This window comes from Euprymna scolopes, chromosome 10 (assembly GCF_053919585.1).
Source record: "Euprymna scolopes isolate OS-2025 chromosome 10, ASM5391958v1, whole genome shotgun sequence".
Lineage (NCBI taxonomy): Eukaryota > Metazoa > Mollusca > Cephalopoda > Sepiida > Sepiolidae > Euprymna > Euprymna scolopes.
The window spans coordinates 66,485,789-66,508,102 of record NC_136491.1 but is presented as its reverse complement, the minus strand read 5'-3'; the positions used below and the strand labels follow the sequence as shown (position 1 = coordinate 66,508,102).

The 22,314-nt window shown below is 34.7% G+C and overlaps 2 protein-coding genes across 5 annotated transcripts in view; one reads left to right on the top strand and one right to left on the bottom strand.

The window, feature by feature from the left end:
- Positions 1 to 8,144, bottom strand: part of LOC145286039 (2-oxoglutarate and iron-dependent oxygenase JMJD4-like) — a 47,883-nt gene extending 39,739 nt beyond the window's left edge. Inside the window, exon 1 of the mRNA XM_080134665.1 lies at positions 7,886 to 8,144. Within this exon, the coding sequence (XP_079990791.1) occupies positions 7,886 to 8,144 (259 nt within the window). The remainder of the gene's footprint in view (positions 1 to 7,885) is intronic.
- The window catches only part of LOC145286037 (uncharacterized), a 56,622-nt gene continuing 41,407 nt past the window's right edge, over positions 7,100 to 22,314 (top strand). The window contains exon 1 of one of the 4 annotated variants that reach the window (XM_080134661.1): positions 7,100 to 7,293. In XM_080134661.1, the coding sequence (XP_079990787.1) occupies positions 7,126 to 7,293 (168 nt within the window). In that variant the 5' untranslated portion in view covers positions 7,100 to 7,125. Of the gene's footprint in view, positions 7,294 to 7,597; positions 7,766 to 8,012; positions 8,152 to 19,454; positions 19,612 to 22,314 lie in introns of those variants that run through there. The other 3 variants (XM_080134664.1, XM_080134663.1, XM_080134662.1) reach the window with 3 other exon arrangements.

The window sequence follows — 22,314 nt, the reverse complement described above, 5'->3', positions numbered from 1 at the left end:
ACATTATTATTAACGGCTATGTATTTAAACAGAAAATTCAATACGTCTGCTGGTGTGCGAAAATCCCCACGTGTTTACGGGGACATATACGATAACAACAGTTGACAAAAATTCAAAATGTCTGCTATTGTGCAAAAATTCACACGTGTTTATAGCATATACGAGAATGACAGCAAAATTTTATAAAATGCACAGATGGGTAAATTAATGAAAATTGGTTTACATGCCTTGTTTTGTCTTTTGTAAACGTATTTTTCCTCTCGTGTCTGTTGCAGAAGTTTTGTCGTTTGTGAAAGAAATGTTTTTCCTTTCTGGTCTGTTGCCGAATATTTTTTTTTTTTTGTTTCATTTTCTGTTGTCGGTTGTGACTAGTCAATCAAACTGAGTGAGTTTTTTTTTTTTTTTTAACTGTTATAAATGTTCAGTATCCATTTCGCTGCCACCATGTCGTTAGTTTAAGTTTGTTGTTATAAGTAATTGATAAACAAGTTGTGGTTTTATTTAATATAGAACTTTATTAACATATTTACATAAGAAGAGAGATTGAATGTATGTGTGTAGAGGTCTATGCCATGTTGTCGAATACGTATGTATTAGGCGGTTGACATCAATATTCATACGCCATGATTTACTTGTTACGCGTATGAAAGTAGTTCTATGATAACACTACAGACACCACTCAGGAACTCACCACAGTTTTTATACCATATATGAAGAGCTTGTCGAAAGAACTTCAATGAATATGTAATCCATATGACATCAGGACAGTATTCAGCAGTGATTCAACTCGCTGAAAACAGCTTGTGTGAGTCAAGCCCCTTACAGAAAAAATCATGACTAAGAACTGTGTATGTGTAAATGTGGAAAACTATAGAAAGGTAAGACATGTTGTCCACTAAAAGTATGGTTAGAAGAATATCAAAAAGATGTAATACGTCGAGAGATTGAAAAATCAGGTATGGCTGACCTTATTTGGAAGGAAAATGGAAATCATCTACCATTATAGAATGAAGTAAAAATTATAGACGGAAGAACGGTGGAAAGTAAGACGACTCAAAGCAGCAGCACATATGCTGAGTGACAATCAAGCACTAAATAGACCTAGTATAGAATTTAACGCGATATGGGAACCGTTTATTATAAATAATCAATATATAGTAATGATAATAAGTAGTGATATTTACAACTAGAAATAAAATAGGTTTAAGGCTTCTAACATTTGTACTAGAACCTGTGGCGCAGTGCTTAGTGTATTTGGAAAAATCAGTTGTAAAAAGTGATATTCTCTTGAAGATTGAAGGTTCAATTCTCAGTGTGGGTGACTGAAAAATACAATTGCAAATTATTAAGGGCTTCTATCCAGTCATGGCTGATGGAACAAGAGCATGCTACTCTTGTGAAGTAAATAAAGGGTTTTGTTTGAAATTCCGTCGAAATTCCCAAATTCAACAGAAACATTCCCGAATTTGACAAGATACACCTGAAGAAGGTCAGAGGTTACATTGGCTTGTGAAAATGACATTCAAGATGAAAACAGTATTCCACTGAATGCAAATAATACAAAACATCCGTCACGGATACAAAATTAACACGATAAGCAAAATTAGGAAACATAAGAACAATCAGACTGGCATTAATTTGCTGAAGTAGGCTGCCATGTTTAATTTAAATGTTTTAATATGGTGTTGGCCCAGAATTATCTGAGTTATCTTCCTTTCATTTATTTCTCTGCAACATTAGAGAAAGAGTTCTTGAATGCAAGAGTCTGCCACCTCCTTCTGCACAAGTGGGGAATTTAAGACATGATCTTATCTTCTTTCGGAAATGTCCTTCACAGCAAACAGACGTTTTATACAACTCCGATGAACATGTTTTCCAAAATTTAAAAAAGTTTTAACTCTAGATTATGTCTTCTGATAGCAGTTGCATATACTCTCAAAATTCCATAACACAAAGTAATATTTACTTATTCGTTGCATACGCATATTTATTCATAACCCATTCACAACATATATTTATTCATAACCCATTCACAACATATATTTATTCATAACCCATTCACAACATATGTTCTTTCTTACTGTAATGGAAGCTTAATATATTCATTGTTTACTGTGCATGTCTGTATCTTTCCTTTTGTGCATTATATGGTGTACTACATTACATGTTTCATACCTCTCCCCCCATTACAGTCATTTTTGACAAACTATTTTTTTTTTTTACATACGCATCATCACTTATCAAGGCCCAGAGGACACTCGAGGATAAGGGTTAAATAAGTAGTCAATTGGACAATATAGTAATCATTAGTAATGGAAATTCGATAAATTTGTTAACTTAAGTGAAACGACTCATCAAGAACTTGTTTACATTGGACTTGAAGACAACCATATTGTAGTCAGCTGGAAAGCAGGCAAACAGAAGACAATTCCACAGGCGTACAGTTCTAAGAAAGAAACTTTGTTCATGGAATCTATGTTTAGGTTTAGGTACAGATAAAGAGTGGGGGAAATTATTGATAGTTTTCAGTTAGATGAGTGTTTCTCATGAAAGTTTGGCAAGGGGGAACAATAGATTGGAGCTCAGACGAGCACTTGCCACGAAAATAACAATAAAGCAGAGACAGATTCCCAACATCTCTTCTGTGAGAAAGAGGTTGCAGGGAAAAAAAAAAGGGCATTTCCTACGAGGCTACAAAGTCTATTTTGAACCCTATCAAGGCAGGATAAGTCCTTTCTAGCAACTCCTTCCCAGATGTGGCAACAGTACTCCATCCTTGAACATACCTGGCTCTTATATAGGTAGAGAATTGCATCAGCAGCGAAATATCTACTGGATAGATAGAAGGATCCCACCATTTTTCCAGCGACCTTGGCAATGGATTTGATATGTGTTCCATTTCAGATCAAGTAAAGATCAAGCTTGTCAAAACCTCTCCAAGATGAGAGCCATTCATTTCAATTGATGCAGATGGGGATCAGATGCGGATCAGATGAGGATCAGATGAGGATCAGATGCGGATCAGATGGGGATCAGATGAGGATCAGATGGGGATCAGATGAGGATCAGATGGGGATCAGAGCGTTGATGATGTAAAGATAGAAGCTTGGTTTTAGATGCATTAAAAGTAACCAGCCACTCCTTTCCTCATTGTATCCCATGCTCAAGACTAGAGGAGAGGGAATCAGAGAGAACTTGGTTGTTTACGGTCTTTGATAGGTGGTAGTATCATCAGCATAAATGTCTACGAATGATGTAAGGATGTGATTTGAAAGATCGTTAATGTAGATAGAAAGAGAGTTGGGCCCAGGATGGACCCCTGAGGGATTCCAGTATTAATACTGCGAGCTTCTGATTTCTGCCCATCAACCACTACTCTTATGAACCTATCAGAGACAAATGATTTAATAATTGAGAAGACATTTCCACTTATACCATAGCTGGAGATCTTGTGCAGTAGACTTTTAAAGACATTTGATAGAGTATGCTCTATCAAAGGCCTTTTATATGTCAAGAGCAATTGCCCAAGAAAGGAAACCTCCGTCGAGAGATTTGCTAATCCCATGAGAAAAATCTGTTAGCACATCTGCTGTAGTTGCATTTCAATGAGGAGGTTATTTTTGCTACTTCTCTAACACAGATCCCAGCAACTCATGATGCATAGAAGAATTATTTGCCTGTACTGAGAGGGAAATGACCGATCACCTGAATTCTTAAATACAGGGCATACTGATGAGATTTTCCAGAGTGATGGAAAGCAATTCTCCTTAAGACAACGTTTAAACAACTTTGTAAGTATGGGCACTAGTTCTGGTTGAAGTTTTTTGAACGCTATAATTGGAATGCCATCAGGGCCAGTTGCTGACGTTTTTGATCAGCTTGGCAGCATCATGTACAGATATTTGTATGTCACATAGCGTGTTTTTTGATACAGGAGGAAATATTGGGACTTGGCGGCCTTGGTCACAAAGGGTAGAATTAGCTGCAAAGTTCTTGGCAAAGAGTTTGGCTTTGCCTGATCTGTGAATAAATATTTATAAATTTAATTGTTGCTGACATACATGAGTGAGGCCCCCATTGTGAAATAGGCACCGACTACAATGTTGAATGCAGCACGTTGCGGGGAGCGTTTGTTAAACAAAAAACATTTCTGGTTTAACGAACGCTCCCTGCAACGCGCTGCATTCAACATGGTAGTCATTGCCTATTTTTTTTGGGGGGGGGGGCTCACTTGTGTACATCCGCCCATTATATGTAATTTAATTAAGGCATCTATTCAAAAAAATTATCAGCCGTTCTAAAATTTAAATTTTAGGTACTTGTACAGTTTAATCAAGACATTCAAAAATGAAAATATCGAAAAAAGGTTATATTGTACGTATCCGTTTTGGACTGAAGATCTCCGAAAAAAAATTTCATTTAATTTGATCGAGTATTTTTTATTTTACAGCGGAAAAACACGTTCTTATGAGAGCGCGTTGAAGTCAGCCATTATAGAATTTGTTCAACTCGCTACGGTAGGCACTGCCAAAACTGGGGGGGGGGGCAGGCAAGTACTTTTTGATGGACCGTCTTTTTAAAAATCTACTAAAAATCAGGTAATTATCCAATCAATACGAAATTTTCAGCGATTATTAAGAGAAGAATGAACTTTATAACAGTGTACTTATTTTTCATGAACAATATTTATATATATATATATTTTTTTGCTTTAAGGGGGTTCCAAATATGCTTAAAATAATCATCTGAAACTGAACAAAACATATTGTGTTGTTGTAAGGGACGGGATTATAGATTTAAAAAACAACAACAAAAAAACTTGTTTGCATACCTTATTTTGATGTCTGAATATCAGAACTTCGATTGCGTTTAATTATCCCACTTTTGAGTTTTGAAGTGTGAAATTCGGTGAATATGTTAAGTAAAATAATTAATTTAAGTTAAGCAAAACAAAAAAAAAATTTTTTTTAATATTTATACGAAAAAAAGCCATTTTAAAATCTTTGATAAATAAATTAACAATTTCTTTTTAGCGAGCCGAATAATGCATGACCATTATTAAACAGGGCATGCTTTGAAGAATCAATACAAAAAAAAAAAATTCGATAAATATTGTGCCCTTTGTGTTAAAAATATCACAAAATTTTTTCGATCCAGTTTGGAAACGTTTGCCGCCTTTCGACTACGGTGGACCAAACGCTCTGAAATAATTTTTTTTATTCCGCTTTAAATTACCCCCCTCCCCATTTTTGAGAGCCTGGCCCCCACACACATACACATTAAAAACCAAACTCATACAAATGGTCACCCATCTGGTACTGGCCAGCCTCAGTGTTAATAATGAATAGAAATTTTCGTCACTGAAAAATAAGTTTTTTTTTGGCTTTTTGGTCTTCCGTAGTTTGCTTTTTATATATATATATTTTTTTTTATGTAAACAGAGTAATCAAATCGACTCGAAGTAACTGGTTGAATAAGTGGAATTATTTGAAATCCAGGTACTTATATTATAATATTTTTGCATATTCTCATAGAAAATCACCCCAAATCTTAGTTAGACAAGAAATAAACAAATTAATTCTTTCAAAAACCTTTTTTTTTTTTTTTTTTTTTCAACTATTTATATACGTTTTTGTGCAAAACAAAAAACGCCTATTGTTAACTTTTGGGGAAAATTTAACATTTCAAATTTAATTAAAAATAGAAAAAGTTTTACATTATTCTGCTTTCTATATGATAAAATTCAGGGTTTTATCTTTCTGGAAAAAAAAGTTACTCAGAAATAATGGATTTTAATAAATGTGATTTCATTTTAAAAAACAACAACAACTTGATTTTTCGGTCATTTTTGGCGGTGCCTACGCTACGGGGAGATAACTCAATGTAAAGCGCCGACACCCCCTCCCCATTTTTAATACTAGCTTTTCTTCCTAAAAATCTAACCTTTTGCTCGGTATCATAATTGTTTTTCGCTGTAAAAAAAAAAAAAAAAAAAAAACTACTTGATGAAATGAAGTGAAATTTTTTTTTCGGAGAACTTCATTCCATAACGGATACGTGCAATATAACCTTTTTTTTTTTTTTTTTTCGATATTTTCATTTTTTTTAATGTCTTGAATAACCTGTACAAATACCAAATTTTAGAAAGGGAAATATTTTGACTAAACACCGGTTGTATTAGGAACATAAACTACAGACGCATAAATTCACTTTTTGTTTTATAAACAGATTTAATTAAAAAAAAAAAAAAAAAAAAGTGGCGACATCTACGTTGTCCAGAAAAGGAAAGACAAAACCAGTTATCGAAACATACTGATTTATTTTTAAATAAATTATTTACAAGTTTTTTTTTATTGTTACAAAATTGAGAGTCGTAAACAAAAGTATCGCCATAGTGGTAACCGCGAAGAAAGACAGAGAGACTGTTTCCTCCGTTTGACTATAGATGGCGTTACTGTCTATTCACCCAGTTATGGAAGCATAAAATGTATATGATGGCACCCTTGAAATAAAAATAAATGCTTTTCTTATATTTTAATTTTAAACATTTTTTTTTTTTTTTTTTGCAAACATATTTAAGTTTTATTTTTTTTTTTCAAACATATTTACGTTTTTTGTTTTTGTTTTTGCAAACATATGTAAGTTTTATTTTTCCAAACATTTACGTTTTGTTGCTGGTTTATTTTCAAACATTTACGGTTTTTTTTTTGCAAGCATAAACTAAATGTTTTTGAAATATTTTTCTTTTAAACATATTTATGGGTACAACCGTTTTTCCGCGAGTATTTTTTACGCTCTCACAATAATAATAATAATAATAATAATAATAATAATAATAAAAAAACGTTTTTTCTTTTATCTTTTTTTTTTATGGACCCCCCCGCCCTTTTTTAAAAATTTTTCTGCACTTATTTTACCTTTTCCGCGAGTATTTATATATATATTTGAAAAAGGATATTGTAAAACCTGAATCTTACTTGAAACTACTATTAAAAAATAGCGCGGTACAATAAGTGCATAAGCAAACTTTTCAAAAAGAAGAATATTTCAAAAATATCTAGTTTATGCCTGAAAAAAAAAAAAAAAAACAACAACCGTAAATGTGTGGAAAAATAAAACTTAAATATGTTTGCAAAACAAAAAAATATATATAACAAAACCATTTATTTTATTTCAAGGGTGCCATTATATACATTTTGTGCTTCCGTAACTGGATGGACAGACAGTAACGCCACTTATAGTCAAACGGAGGAAACAGGTTCTCTCTTTCTTCACGATTATCGTAATTATAAAGTAAGCAAAATCTTATTGTCTGTTATCAAAATAATGCACAGAAAATTTCTGGAGAACAGAATTCATACATGTAAAAAAAAAAAAAAAAAATTTTTTTTTTTTTTTAAGACAGATTTATAGCCGTTATAGTGTGGCCTTTCTAATTTACACGAAGGGCGCAGTCGCAGTTATGGCCCAGAAGCGACTAAAGTTATTTCCTAGCACAACCGGTGATTTATAACTGACGAGAAATATAATTCTGAAAAATATAAACCCAGTTTTTGTTTTTTCTAAATGAGAGTTATCTTTCCCTGATTTTTTTCTTGATAATTTTAGATAATATATTTTGATTTTATTTTAAAAGTACGTTGAAATATCACCTTCTCTAATTCGATAATTGAACATAAATACAATTAATTGATTCAGATTTAATTGTCTATGTGAAGCGGAAGCGCTCGTCACAAATTTGAAAGTTACTCACAAAAAAAAAAAGGTCAGTCACGTCTTCTTCACAACATTTTAAAATTAGTGTCAAGCAGAAATGTCATCGTTCCTAACCAAATATAGAAAACTTAACATTCATGCATATTATTTTAATCATTTATATACAAACCAAATGTTTCCTCTAGGAACTCGAAATTCGGTTTTCCGTCATGCGTCACCCATTCATTACGACTTTTCCAAAGTTGTGTGACCTGCGGTGACAAAATACACGGTTTGTTTGGAAGCAGATAACGCGAAAAAAATTCTTCATAGGAGATGGGATCGCGAATATAATCAATCGATTCAGACAGGAATAAACATCTCTTTTCCTGAATATCCTGTAAACTCAGTTCACTGGGACAACGATTATTTCGACCGCATTTGGCCATTATTGAGGTTTATAAGTTTTTTTTGTTTTTTGTTTTACTTCACACGGTGTTATTTGGACAAGGCGATGAAAAAATGCAACGTTTGATGAGATTGCCTACGAAATGTTAGAATATTTGGTAAAATTTTACATTAAGATCCGTCTCACGTCCGTATATAACAAAATATTTTTTTTGTAAATTTCGGTATGCTAAAAACGAATCTGAAAACCGTTTCCCTCGCAAAAAATAGTTTTCATGATATGAAGAAATTACTTTTTCGAAAAGTGGGTGTATGTAAATTTAACTTAAAATGAGTACCCACTTGCTGGCCAAGGGGGCATTTTAGTCTTTATTGGCTAAAAGGTTTTTCGATTTCTTTTTCTGTTTCCATCTTTCAATAAAGACACGAGGAAATTAAAAAAAAATGAAGAAAAATCGGTATTATTTTACTTTAAGACTCGTCTCACATTCGTATAGAAAAACAATAGTTTTTTTGTTTTTTTTGTAGTTTTCAGTGTGCTTTAAAAGAATATGGTAACCGTTTCCGTCGCAAATTTACCGTTTGTATGGTGTTAATCCCTGAACTCTGGGACTATTTTCCATTTCACAACCTAGCCGTCGTTTACGCTACGCGCGAGCATAAACAAAGGCTGTGGGTTTACACATAGATTCGAAAAAGTTGTCAAAAAACAGATATAACAAATAAATGTTATCAAAGGCAAGATAAGTTACTTTTCTATCAAACTGGATATATTTTTTGTGTTTTTATTCAATGTAACATGTTTATTCAGCTTGAAAAACGTACATTGTTTACCGATGTATTGGAAAATTCAAAATGGCGCCCGACTCTCTCTTTAACACGGTAAGTTTGGGAAAAAGTGTTATAAATAATAAACTAGACAAAATACTATTAAAAAACCACCGAATATATGTCAAGTTATATCACGGTGGGTAACATATATTGAGCGAATTTCTAACAGTATTTTGTCTAGTTTATTATTTATAACACTTTTTCCCGAACTTACCGTGTTAAGGAGAGAGTCGGCGCCATTTTGAATTTTCCAATACATCAGTAAACACTGTATGCTTTTCGAGCTGAATAAACATGTTAAATTGAATAAAAACACGAAAATTATATCCAGTTTGGTAGAAAAGTAACTTATCTTGCCTTTGATAACATTTATTTGTTATATATTTGTTTTTTTGACAACTTTTTCGAATCTATGTGTACAGTAATACAAACCCAATTTTTCTTTTACACCACAGAAATAGCTTAATAAAAACAGTTTTGCTGATTGACCGAAAAGTGAGGTATCAATTTAATAGAACGTTATAATTTAAAAGTGATCCTCACGTTTTAACATCATTAAATAAACTTTTTAATTTGTAGTTGTTCATCTGTTGTAAGGATAGGAATATACTGTTATTTTCAGATAGAAAATTCGGTGCTAATGCAGAGAGTGATCCGCGCTATTTTTTAAATTGTATTTCCACGTTTAATTAAAGTTTTATATGTTTTTTATTCAATTGTAAGGTTAAAGTACAGAATAGGTACAAAACACCCTCCCCTTCCCATGGTAAGAATGGCTTTTTAAATAATAACGTTATTATTTCAGCACAGATCACTCTGCATGAGTACCGAAAATTCTAGAGCTAACATATTTATCTACTGATGGCTAGTCCAACGCCATTGAACGAAAGTTATTGTCTTCAGCTAAAGAAATTGCACTGAAATATAACAGTTTTCTTTTTTTTTTTATATCCTGCCATGCATCGTTGTAGTAGCTAAGAAAGTAAATGGAGATGTGCCAAGTTATTGCTAGCTGAGAATGTGAAAGTTTAAAAAAGTGTTGGGTAGGTATATTTGTGACAATGAAGATTGGGTATGGGAGAGTGATTTAAGCCAATGCACTGTTGTGAGCATAGAGTGCAAGTAGATCTGAACTGTTGCAAGCACTGAGAAGTATTACTGGTGCACCACAGGGAAGTCTGTACTGTTGTGCATAAAACAAAATGCATGTGTATATGCACTGTTACATGATTTCTAATTCTAGTAAAGTTGCTTGATAGGAACTCATTATGAAAAAGATTCCCAGTAAGATTCATAATGACAACAAATTATGAAAATTATTATCAAAAGCAACAAATTATGAAAATTATCAAAGGCAACAAATTATGAAAATTATTATCAAAGGCAACAAATGATGAAAATTATCAAAGGCAACAAATTATAGAAAGTCCTCAAGGCTTTAACATATTTAGATTTGAGTTCAGCACCATGCAAAACTGCTAAATAGACAAAAGAATTTTGGACAAATATGGTAAAATAGTCCTAAAAATGGAGTGTTTTTATTAGCCCTAAAAGAGCCCCTGGGGCACACCCAAAAGTTATTGCGAAGTATAGACAAACAAAATTATATAGAAATCAGTAATCAGTTAGATATAACTTTTCAGAAAGTTTTATAAAAATCCAAGGCATCAATTATTTTTAATAAATACAAGTGTCAATTTTAGTCATTTTAACCCGAAAGGCATCCCGGGGGGGGGGGCAACCGAAGTTTTCCTGGAAAATCCGTTCTCTTACTTTTTTACTGATATCATGTTTAATATTTGTGCAAAATGTCCAAGGCGTAGTTATTGAAAAAAGTGCAGACAGATGAATGGACGAATGGATAAAGGTGAATTTACACGTCCACCCTCCTTTTACCGAGGAACTAAAAATGTCTAAACTTTCATAAAATAGCAAAGACAGATGAGTTTTATCATAAAAAAATGTCAAAATTTTTATTAAAAATATTTCCCAAACGGTATGAAAAAAATTAAAATATCGAAAAGAAAGCTAAAATGAGCTGATAAGTTATTTAATCATAATAACCCAGGTGGAAGTGGGGTTAGGGTTATTTCCACATAGTTGCCTGATGTTACAAGAAACTAGTTTGGTGGGTTTTGTTAGTTCACTTAGTACTTCTCATGATGTAGGATAAACACGTGCTGGCTGGACGCCATATTGAATATCCATGCGAGACAAGGGGCATAACTAAATATATAGAAGAAGGACACCAAGTTTGATAACTCCAACTTTAACATTGCTGGTGTCTTCAGGTGTAAGTCAGAGTTCCAACAATAAAAAAAAAAACAGCGAACAAAAAAAGGTTATTAACACAACAAGTCTCTTAGAATTTCAGTAGCGGCTCTCATCTTTGTTGAACAGTTTGCAACCTGTTCCTGTCCCCTGATTCATTCAATTTGGATTTCTTCCTTTACCAACATTTCCTTTACTCTGACTGCATCAACTCTCAAACGTCTGTCACTTACAAGATTTGATGATTTTAAGGTCTGTTTTGCAAAGTACTTCAGGCAAGTTGGGTAGTTTGAAAATCTCTTGCAGCATGGTAACTATCAATAGACCTGCATCAGAAAACATGAAAACTTATGAAGTGTATGAATATGTCCCTAACATAGGTCCAAAATGCATATCAACAAGTCTCGGATGCTAATGGGCTCTTTGTTACTCAGTCAAGTTCTTTTGATGACCAGCATATAGTAGTAAGTCTATTTATCTTACCATAAACAAAGATGATAAATCCATCCTGTGAGGAACCATCCTCCAAGCTGGCATAGGTAGCATCAGAATAGCAAACAATACTCAAATCTGAAAGATTTCCCAGCTGTGGAAAGGATATGGAACCTGTCTTTGATTTAAGCTTTAATAGTGACTTGTTGGCTTCAAAAAGTAATTTCACTTTCGGAGATTTTCCAGTATTACTCATCCTACACACATCAAATGATACATCAGGTCGAGTTTGACACCCACATCATTTGACTTCATTTACTCTTTTTAAATCTGTCTCCTCTTCACTCAGCTTATCATTTTTCGTTAAGGATTTTCCTTTCTTTATATCTATTGGAGAAATAAATGACACATAATTATTTTGGTTTATAACGATCCCATCTTCCATTTGTCTGACGCACAATCCCAGAAATTTGAAAGTTCCATTTTTATGCATTCCAACCTTGAATATTTTCTTTAATTCTGAAATCACATTTTTTAAAAAAATAATCTTGTCCACAAAATATAAAGTCATCTACATGCATTGCCAGAATACCAATCAAGTTCTCGGTTAAATCCTGCCAAAGAAACATTGCATTAAATCCTGCCAAAGAAACATTCCTTTTAGTTTAGTTAATTCCTGAGTACCCTGAACAGGGCGCATCATTCAATGCAGAAATATATCTTTTTAGCTTCCACACTTGTGCCTCAGATGGTAGTCTGAGAAATACTTTTTTCTCAAGCATATTATTTTGAAAAAATGCTGGGGTGAAATCAAAGATCTCCACCTGCCAATTCTTAACGGAGGCTGTTAACGTTACAAGCTGTTAACGTTACAAGATGTTAACATTACAAGATGCATAGATTCACGGCTGCATGTTGGAGAGTCTGTTTTTAGGTTATGTGAATTTTCCTCATAGCCACATGCTACAAGATGAGCCTTCGTTATCTTTTTGTTATCCTTCACGTTCTCTGTTACCAACCATTTTGTTGATATGCATTTTGGACCTTCATGAGTTTTCATGTTTTTTATTTCTTTCTCTTTTTGCATCAATCACATTTTTTGCTTATTCTTTCTTGTTCAGTTGTGAGGAAAACATGTTCTTCATGATCTCCTGTTACATGGGGAAGCTCTCGCCATTGATCAACCTTATCCCAATTGATACACACTGGACATTCATTTTCTGCAGCTGGTTCTATATTCCGCCAATGGCCACAATTTCCAGTTGATTTTGGTTGCATACTCATAATCTTTCCTTTTTTCCACTCATTACTTCCAATCATTTTATATTCCACTATTTTCCCTTTACTCGGCCTTTCAGTTCCTCCCTGTTACTATTGGAATTTTCATTATATTGGTCTTCAACTTCCTTTTCCAAGACTTCATTCATCTCATTAAAGGAATTGTATTTTCTTTATTCCTTGGCCTTCCAAGGTCTTTGTTTACCTTCATCAAGTGACATCGATGCATCCTGTAGAATGCTCCTCCATGTCGGATCAATATACATTGACCCTCTTTACCCAAAATTTTGGCAGGGCCACGCCATCCTTTATAGTTTTGTCTTCTATAGTAAACACTGTCCCTGTCATAAATCCGTCATCTGCATAATGTCTTATATCAAAACGCAGTGCTCTCTGAATTTTTTCTCTTGATTCAGCCTTCATAAACCTTTTTCTCACAGAATGTAAAGCATTTAAATTCATTCTAACCATATCACTGGTTGTGGAAGCGTCTAATGCGGGTAACTATTAAAACTGACGGTGTATTTATGTTCTGATCCCAAAACAAGCTCATTTGGGCTATGTCCAGAATGATTCTGAAGAGCATTTTTGGCACTAACAGTCCAAGCTAAAGCTATTTCTGATTCACATGTCTCATCTTCCAATATTTTCTCCATTGCTTCAGCCAATATTAGATTGTGACATTCCACAGTGTCTGAATGGACTTTCAGCGGCTGTAGTTTCAATATTCAGTTTTTCATTCATTTCTCTGTAACCATCGTTATTAAATTCTCACATATTATCACTCAAGAAGCGTTTGGGAACTCCAAAATTTGCTATCCACATTAAAAGTATGTTCGGAATAATTTATTCACTCTTCTTGGTTTTAAATCAGTCCGGCAGCAGAGTACCTAGTGGATGTGTCAATTAGGTGTAAAATCCAGCATTGCTTATGTCTGAATTATTTCAAGTTCATACATACAGTGTCATTAAACCGGCTTCCAAGAGCCAACTCCACCACCGGACGAAGAGGGGATCTTTTAAGCCTTAAATAAACTGAACATGAATCACAGACATCCTTAATAAGAGTCAAACTCCTCATCCTTAAAGAACCTACTGCCTCTCGCGAATGATACCAATTTCTCTTTTGATGCAAGAGCAAACTGTTTATGTAATTTCTCAACTTTCATTCTTTTCTTCATTCTAGAGCATCTTTTTAAGGCTTCACAATGTAACACAAAGTTTAGTGACTTTTCAGCCTGCAAAAGCATATTTGTCGATGTCCAGAAGTTATCTTTTGCAATTTTATACATCTGTCACTTTTAAAATCTAGTATCAGTCAGCAGTTTTCATTGGTTTATGACTTAGTAACAAGGATAAATCATTTTTGATGATGTTGTAAAAGGTATCAGAGCATACATGAAAATGTATGCTCTGATACCTTTTAATTGCCATCCATCACCAAAATAAAACGTCCTGTTGGATTTAAAAGTCTTCACTAATCGCTTATATCTGTCATTTAATGTAAAAAATACATTAAACCAAAGTTCTCCAGTAACAGTTCTGATAAGACATTGCAATCTATGGATGGACACAAGTGGAGAAACTAAAACTTGCTACTATGGTTTTAAATGATCTGAAATAACAGCAAAGGGAGACTTGATTCCAAATATTTCTCATGTTTTTTCTCCTCTCTTTTAGAAATACAATTATGAATATTTTTAGTATCAAATGATCTTTATGTACTGTGTAATTTACTTTATGTATGGAAACCAAAGAGGGGAAATATTCTGTTGGATGTTCAAGTCGTCACTAACTGCTTATCTCTGTCATTTAATGTACCAAAAAATACATTAAACCAAAGTTCTCCAGTAACAGTTCTTGAACAGGCAGAATCCAACACTGCCATAGCCAGTGTCTTTTACAAGATTGGACATTTTTATATTAGAATCATTTAATCAGTGTTCGATAACAGGACTCGAAATTAAGTAATGAGAGGTGTACATGATTTGAATCTACAACAGTGTTACTATTTCTAGGACTAAAACCAGTACAATCTCTAGCAAAATGCCTAATAGAACCACATTTGAAACCATGTATTGTCCTATCTTGTTTATCCGTTGGATTTGTTTTGTTTCCTCGATAGAATTTTGTTTCCTTTTGCTTCCGTTCTAATTGAAATTTACAGTTTCAATTTCTTCCTTGATAGCGGGAACTGCTTTTCATTCCAATGAAGAAATATCAGACGACACTTTTTTTAATTATCCTTCATTGCTTTGTAAGTTTAACTTCCACATGTTGTCCTCTCTAATTTGTCGTTTTTTCCAATACATTCGCTGCATTTAAAACAAAATGCTTGGACTCTTTCTGGCAGAGAAATTCCGTATTTAAATAATTTCTGGTACAAGAATTCATTATTCAAAAAGTCGTTTATGTTTATTTCAGCAGCTCTTTTGTAAGAGTAAAATTCCTTGAATGACATGTATGCCATTGTGTTTTTACTCCTTAAATATATCTCATCCAACTTGTCCGTAATTATTATCCATTAATTTATCTGATATCTGTGATGTCTAAGTGTTAAACACATTCTTTTGTGGCAATGACAAAAATACGGCTGAGCCCTGTTTTTCCTTAGGTAAATCCATTAAGATAGACCATATACTTAAGTCTCGTTTCCATTCAAAGTACAATTTTTCACTCTGCAAAATAGGTGGCTGCTTCATAAATGACGTCATATTTCTTTCAATTGTGTTTCAACATAAGTTGAACAGATATAATATCTGTTACATGAAAGAATATGCTCTTTAATGTTAGTTCACTTAGTACTTCCCATGATGTAGCATAAATATATGTTACTGTTGGTCGGATGTCATATTGAATATTCATTCAAGACAAGGGACATAACATTCAAGACAAGGGACATAACTAAATGTATAGAAAAAGGCCACCAAGTCAACTCCAATTTTAACAGGTTTTAAAAAAGAAAAAGTTACCATTTTAGCTTGGGCTGACAGAAATGTCTGATAACTGGGGTCAAATGGCTCTTTATATTGGCTCATAATAAATAGTCCATCATCATCTTACAGATGCTAAACTACTGACTGACAAACAATATGGATTTAGACGAGCCCGTTTCACAGCAGACATCCTCACTGTGATCTCTGAACGTATATACCATTCACTGGACAAAGCGGGGGAAGGCAGAGCGGTAGCTCTAGATATATCTAAGGCTTTTGACAGGGTATGGCATGAGGGTCTCCTCAGTAAAATCAGATCATACGGTATCACTGGTAGAATACTTAACATAATTAAATCCTTCTTAGATAAGAGAAAAATCCAGGTAGTCCTCGACGGTCGCACATCTAAACAATATGATATAAATGCGGGAGTGCCCCAGGGTTCTATCCTTGGACCTCTATTGTTCCTGATATTCATAAATGACCTCCCCGACAACATTGCCTCTGAGATGGGTATATATGCTGATGACACTACACTCTATGGCAGACACGACAGGAAGACGAATGAACACATTTCTAAAGAAATGGCAGAAACACTAGAGGAAGACCTCCGATCTGTAGTGGAATGGGGACAAAAGTGGTTGGTCGCATTCAATGCTACCAAGACTAAACTAGTTTCATTCAATAATTACAAGAAACCCTCTCTACCACCCATAGCAATGGCCAACGACTCTTTATCTGAGAGTCCATCTTTCAAACTCCTTGGCCTAACGTTCACAGGAAACATGAGTTGGAACAATTACATTGAAGGCATTGCCAGGGCCGCTGCAAGAAAGGTAGGCTCTCTCTACCGTGCTAGAAAACTACTAACACCCGAAAGTATCCTGTACCTCTATAAGGCCACCATTCGCCCATGTATGGAGTATTGCTGCCACATCTGGGCTGGTGCATCTGCTACTAGTCTCTCGCTCCTTGACAAGGTTCAAAAGAGAGTCGCAAACCTGATAGGCCCTGAACTGGCATCTAAGCTTCAGCCTCTGTCCCATCGACGAAATGTTGCATCCCTCTGCCTTTTCTACAAGTATTTTAGTGGTGAATGCTCTGACGAACTGCAATCACTTGTGCCCCCACGACGCGAGCACCCTCGACAAACCCGACAGGCTACTAGATCCCACCCCCACACTGTAGAGGTCCCTAGATGTAAAAGATCTTTTTACTCCAATAGTTTCTTCCCCAGAACCGCAAGACTCTGGAATTCCATTCCAGGTCCCTGCTTCCCCAACAGTACTGACGTGCAGAAGTTCAAGTGTAACGTGAACCGACACCTTGCTGCCCAAATCCCTACATAGTACCCCAGTAGTTGTTGCCCCTGATAGTAGCCCCCTACACCAAAGTGGCAATTTGCCTTGTTTGGGGTGAAAATGTAATAAAAAAAAAAAAAAAAAAAAATGTAATTCTAATAAGCAACTGTGAAAAACGACTTTTAGACAAAATAAGAAATTTAATAAATGAAAAAATTTAAAGTGTAAACATAAATTTATTAAAAAGTAAATTTTCCTTCCAACAGGAAAGAAACAAAGAAATATTGGACTTCAATTATCATTCAATGATAATTTCATTACATGCGGCAAAGTTAAAAAAAAAATCTTTTCTTTATTTACATGTTTTAGATGTTGTTTAAAAATGAGTCCTTGGCTTGAGAAGGAAAAAATTATTTATTCTGATATGATGAGATCTGAACGCCACAAACTTTCAAAGCGATAATGCTTTTCTCACTGATATGGGGGTGGGGGTGGGGGGGTCACATGGAAAAACATTAGAATTGGTGGACATTTTGAATTTGAAAGACGTTTTTGGATTTAATAATGGACATAAAGCTTTTTCCATAAATATTAAATTAATTTTTTTTTAAGAGTAGATGTACAAGGATAAAAATCTGATAAAAAATCTATTTTACAGTGAATATTATGCCAGGATAAATACAAGGACAATGTATTCACTCAACATTTTGTTTCACTGTATTTTTTTTAATAATGTCAGAGTGTCTGATTTGCTGATATGTAATGTTGAGTGCTGATTTGTTTTGTTGAAATCAAAAGTTTGGAAGCAGAAAGTTGCATAGTAACGTTATTAATAGTATTCACATTTTTTTCTATAAGTGCCTCTTCAAATTGCTGAACCTGAAAGTTCCTGTTGAAATCCGGAAAGTTCCATGAACAGAAGAGTAGAGAAAGGAGTGGGGAGGACAGAGTTGTGAAAACCGGAATACATAACAGGTTGAGGCTGCAGGAATGTGTTTGTGAAATGGAATTGTGTTTTTGAGTTTTATTAAAAGGACCAGGGATCTCCTCTGCAATAAAATCAGCTTTATTTAATAGAAACATAGGAATACAGGAACAAAAACATGTAAGGAAAGTTAGTTTGATGTGTGAATATTACTGCAGGAAAGTAATTGAGTTCAAGTTATCTAACTCACCTGAGATTCATTTACACTTTTCATCATCAGAATGAGAGGAAATTTATGTTGGTTTACCTTGAGGTCTCGACTATAACTGAATTATATTACATGTGGACTGGTTTGAATAGAAATGGCTGAAAATCAGGTATGCACAGAAGTATTTGAATCGATTGGTGTATTTCTACATGAGTTTGGATTTGCCTGTTTTAGCCAACTGAATCACAACTAATCATTATTCAAGGAATTGTGTGTACGTTCAAAAGAAATAGATCTCATTCATACTCTACATACTTTATCAGATACAGCATTATGATGAAGTTCAGTTCTCCAAAGTTTGTCACTCAAAAATAAAAATTACTTGTTGAGGGAAAACAATACAGAGTCATCCATATGAGTCACTTTCCTTCAAGCAAAACAATGCAGTTATTACAGTCTGTGATAATGAAAATATGAGAATTTTGGGTTGAAACAAAATTTATTGCAAACAGAGTTTTTTTTTTTTTTTTGTTATAATCATAAATATTGAGTTTTTTTTTGTTATACTTATAAATATTGAATATGCATGAATTACAGGTAGCTTAAGGAATGGTAACTAATTTGTGTGCAAGAAATGTAAAACAATGGAGATGACTGAAAACTCAAGTATGGACAAAGTATGGACAAAGTATGGATGGCTAAGTTATTGTGTGGTTTTATTTTTTTTGGTAATATTATTTGTGCATAGGGAGGAGTTGATATGATTGCAAGAGTTAGGAGTTGATGAAGTAATTTCAGGGAACTTGAGCAGAGCATTACTGATGTCTCGTAAAAGATGAATCTTAAAGACATGTCTATGCAAATATATCGAAGTCAAATCTGGCCAATAAGTATTTAGGATATGTGTTGCATGGATGGAAATGATATGAAAAGAATACAATGGATGTGTTTAATGTGAGTCTTAATGACAGGTTTGGATCTGCTGACTTCAGAGGAAGATTAAATCTGAATAGTATAGGGAGATGTGAGCAGAATAAAATACTTCAATGGTATGTTCATGGTGAAAGAATGAATGAGAATTCTTTTGTTAGTAGAACAGTTGATGTAGCAAGGCCAGTTGATAGAGGAAGCATGGGAAGAAGTGAAAAAGATGAATTTGAGAGAAAAAGGAAAAACTAAAAACCTTTATAAGCCATTTTGCAACACATGTACTGAAGATGATAATGGTGATGATCCTCCCCCTACCTCCTCCCCTTTTCCTCTTGCTACTGCTATTTCTAATAATCCACCATATTATGCAATCTCATGCTTTTTTCCAGTATCAAGGTGAGTGCACTATTTATTTGATTAAATTGTTATTTCCTTTTTGGTATATAATGAATGATTACTTTGGCCTGTCTTGTTTACAAGGTCTAACTTAACTTCTATTTGCTCGATTCGAAAATTATGTTAGTTTTACCTCATTTTTTTTTTACCTAGTAATTTCTATATTTTCATCTATGAATGAAACACATAATAGCAAATTTTTAATTAATTTTTCAACTGAGAAGATTCATAAAATAAAAGCTGTTTTTTTTAAATACTAATGGTTCACCAATTGCCAAGGCCAAAAGTCACTAAAGGATAAGAGTTAATGACATTGTCAATTGGATGATGGAAAAATACTATGGATCTTTGATTACTTCAGAGTATGGCTGAGCAGGAATTTGTTAACATTGGACTTGAAAACAACCATGTTGTAGTCTGTAAGGAAGCAGTCCCATGGTAATATGTTCCATGGGTGGAAAGATTCTCAAAAAGAACTGTTCATGGAAGTTCCATTTGACTTCAGATATATTAAGGAAGAAAGAAGTTATTTCTGTGAAGGTTTTATGGGGAGAAATAAAGTTTTGAGTTCAGCCAAGCACTTAACATGGAAATAATGATAGAATCAAGAAAGACTAACCTCTCTTCTATGAGAAAGGCTTAGGGTAAAGAAGAGAAAACATATCTCTCACTAGATTGCAAAGTCAACACTTCCCCCACTATCCAACAACCATGAGGCTGTTTGCTCTGCAACTGAGAAGGCTAACATGCTTGCCAGTCGGTTTGCCTCCAACTCCACACTGGACCCTGCTAACCACCCCCTCCCTGACTTTCCTTTGCGGACAGACACCACACTAGACGATCTGGAAATCACCCCTTCTCAAGTGCACGCTATCATAAGAAATCTTGACACTGCAAAAGCATGTGGACCTGATCTCATTCCGGCTTTGCTATTAAAAAAGTGCTCTGCCGAAGTAGCTCCAGTTCTCTCCAAACTTTACAACAAGTGCCTTAATGAATCTTGCTTTCCTGCCTGCTGGAAAACTGCTTCTGTAGTACCAGTTTTCAAGAATTTTAGCGAAAGAACTGACCCGTGAACTATCGCCCATTAGCCTCCTCCTACTTTTCGCCAAAATATTTGAAACCATAATTAACCAAGCTCTAGTCCATCACCTTACAGATACTAAACTTCTGAATGACCAACAATATGGATTTAGGCAAGCCCGTTCCACAGCAGACATCCTAACTGTAATCTCAGAACGTATATACCATTCACTGGACAAAGCGAGGGAGGGTAGAGCGGTAGCTCTAGATATATCTAAGGCTTTTGACAGGGTATGACATGAAGGTCTTCTCAGGAAAACCAGATCATACAGTGCCACTGGGAGAATACATAACATAATTAAATCCTTCTTAGATAAGAGAAAAATCCAAGTTGTCCTCGACAGTCGTACATCGAAACAATATGATATAAATGCGGGAGTGCCTCAAGGGTCTATCTTTGGACCTCTATTATTCCTAATATTCATAAATGACCTCCCTGACAAAATTGCCTGTGAGATGGGTATATATGCTGATGACACCACACTCTATGACAGACACGACAGGAAAACAAATGAACACATATCTAAAGAAATGGCAGAAGCACTAGAGGATGACCTCCGATCTGTAGTGGAATGGGGACATAAATGGATGGTAACAGTCAATGCTGCCAAGACTAAACTTGTTTCCTTCAATAATTACAAGAAACCTTCTCTACCACCAATAACAATGGCCAATGACTCTTTATCTGAAAGTACATCCTTTAAACTCCTCGGTCTAACGTTCACAGGAAACATGAGTTGGAACAATTACATTGAGAGTATTGCCAGGATGCTGCGAAGAAGGTGGGTTCTTTCTACCATGCTAGAAAGCTACTAACACCCGAAAATATCCTGTACCTCTATAAGGCCACCATTCGCCCATGTATGGAGTATTGTTGTCGTATTTGAGCTGGTGCATCTGCCACTAGTCTTGCTCCAAGACAAGGTTCAAAAGAGAGTCGCCAATCTGATAGGTCCTGAACTGTCATCTAAGCTTCAGCTTCTGTCCCATCGACGAAATGCTGCATCCCTCTGCCTGTTCTACAAGTACTTTAACGGTGAATGTTCTGACGAACTGCAAGCACTTGTGCCCTCTCTACGTAAATACCCCCGACAAACCTGACAAGCAGCTAAATCCCACCCCTTCACAGTTGAGATTCCTAGATGTAAGAGAGCCTTCTACTCCAGTAGTTTCTTCCCCAGAACCGCTAGACTTTGGAATTCCCTTCTGGGTTCCTGCTTCCCCAATTATACTGACATGCAGAAGTTCAAGTGTAATGTGAACCAACATCTTGCTGCCCAACTCCCTACACAGTACCTCTGATGCTTATGTCCCTGATAGTAGCCCTCTACATCAAAGTGACAATGTGCCTTGTTTGGGGTGAAAACGTAATTAAAAAAAAATAAAAATAAAAATAATGCCCTGAGCAGCACCTACTCAAATGTGTCAAGTTACTCCATCTTATACCATATTTGACTATAATATAGGGAAAGAATTGCATCAGAAGACGATACTTTCTGGAGTGGTAAAATGATCAAACCATTTTCCCAGTGCCCTTAGCTACATATTTTATATAAGTCTTCCAGTTGAAATACGGGTGAAAGTTAGTTCTAGGAGCTTGTCATAGCAAGAGACTTCCTT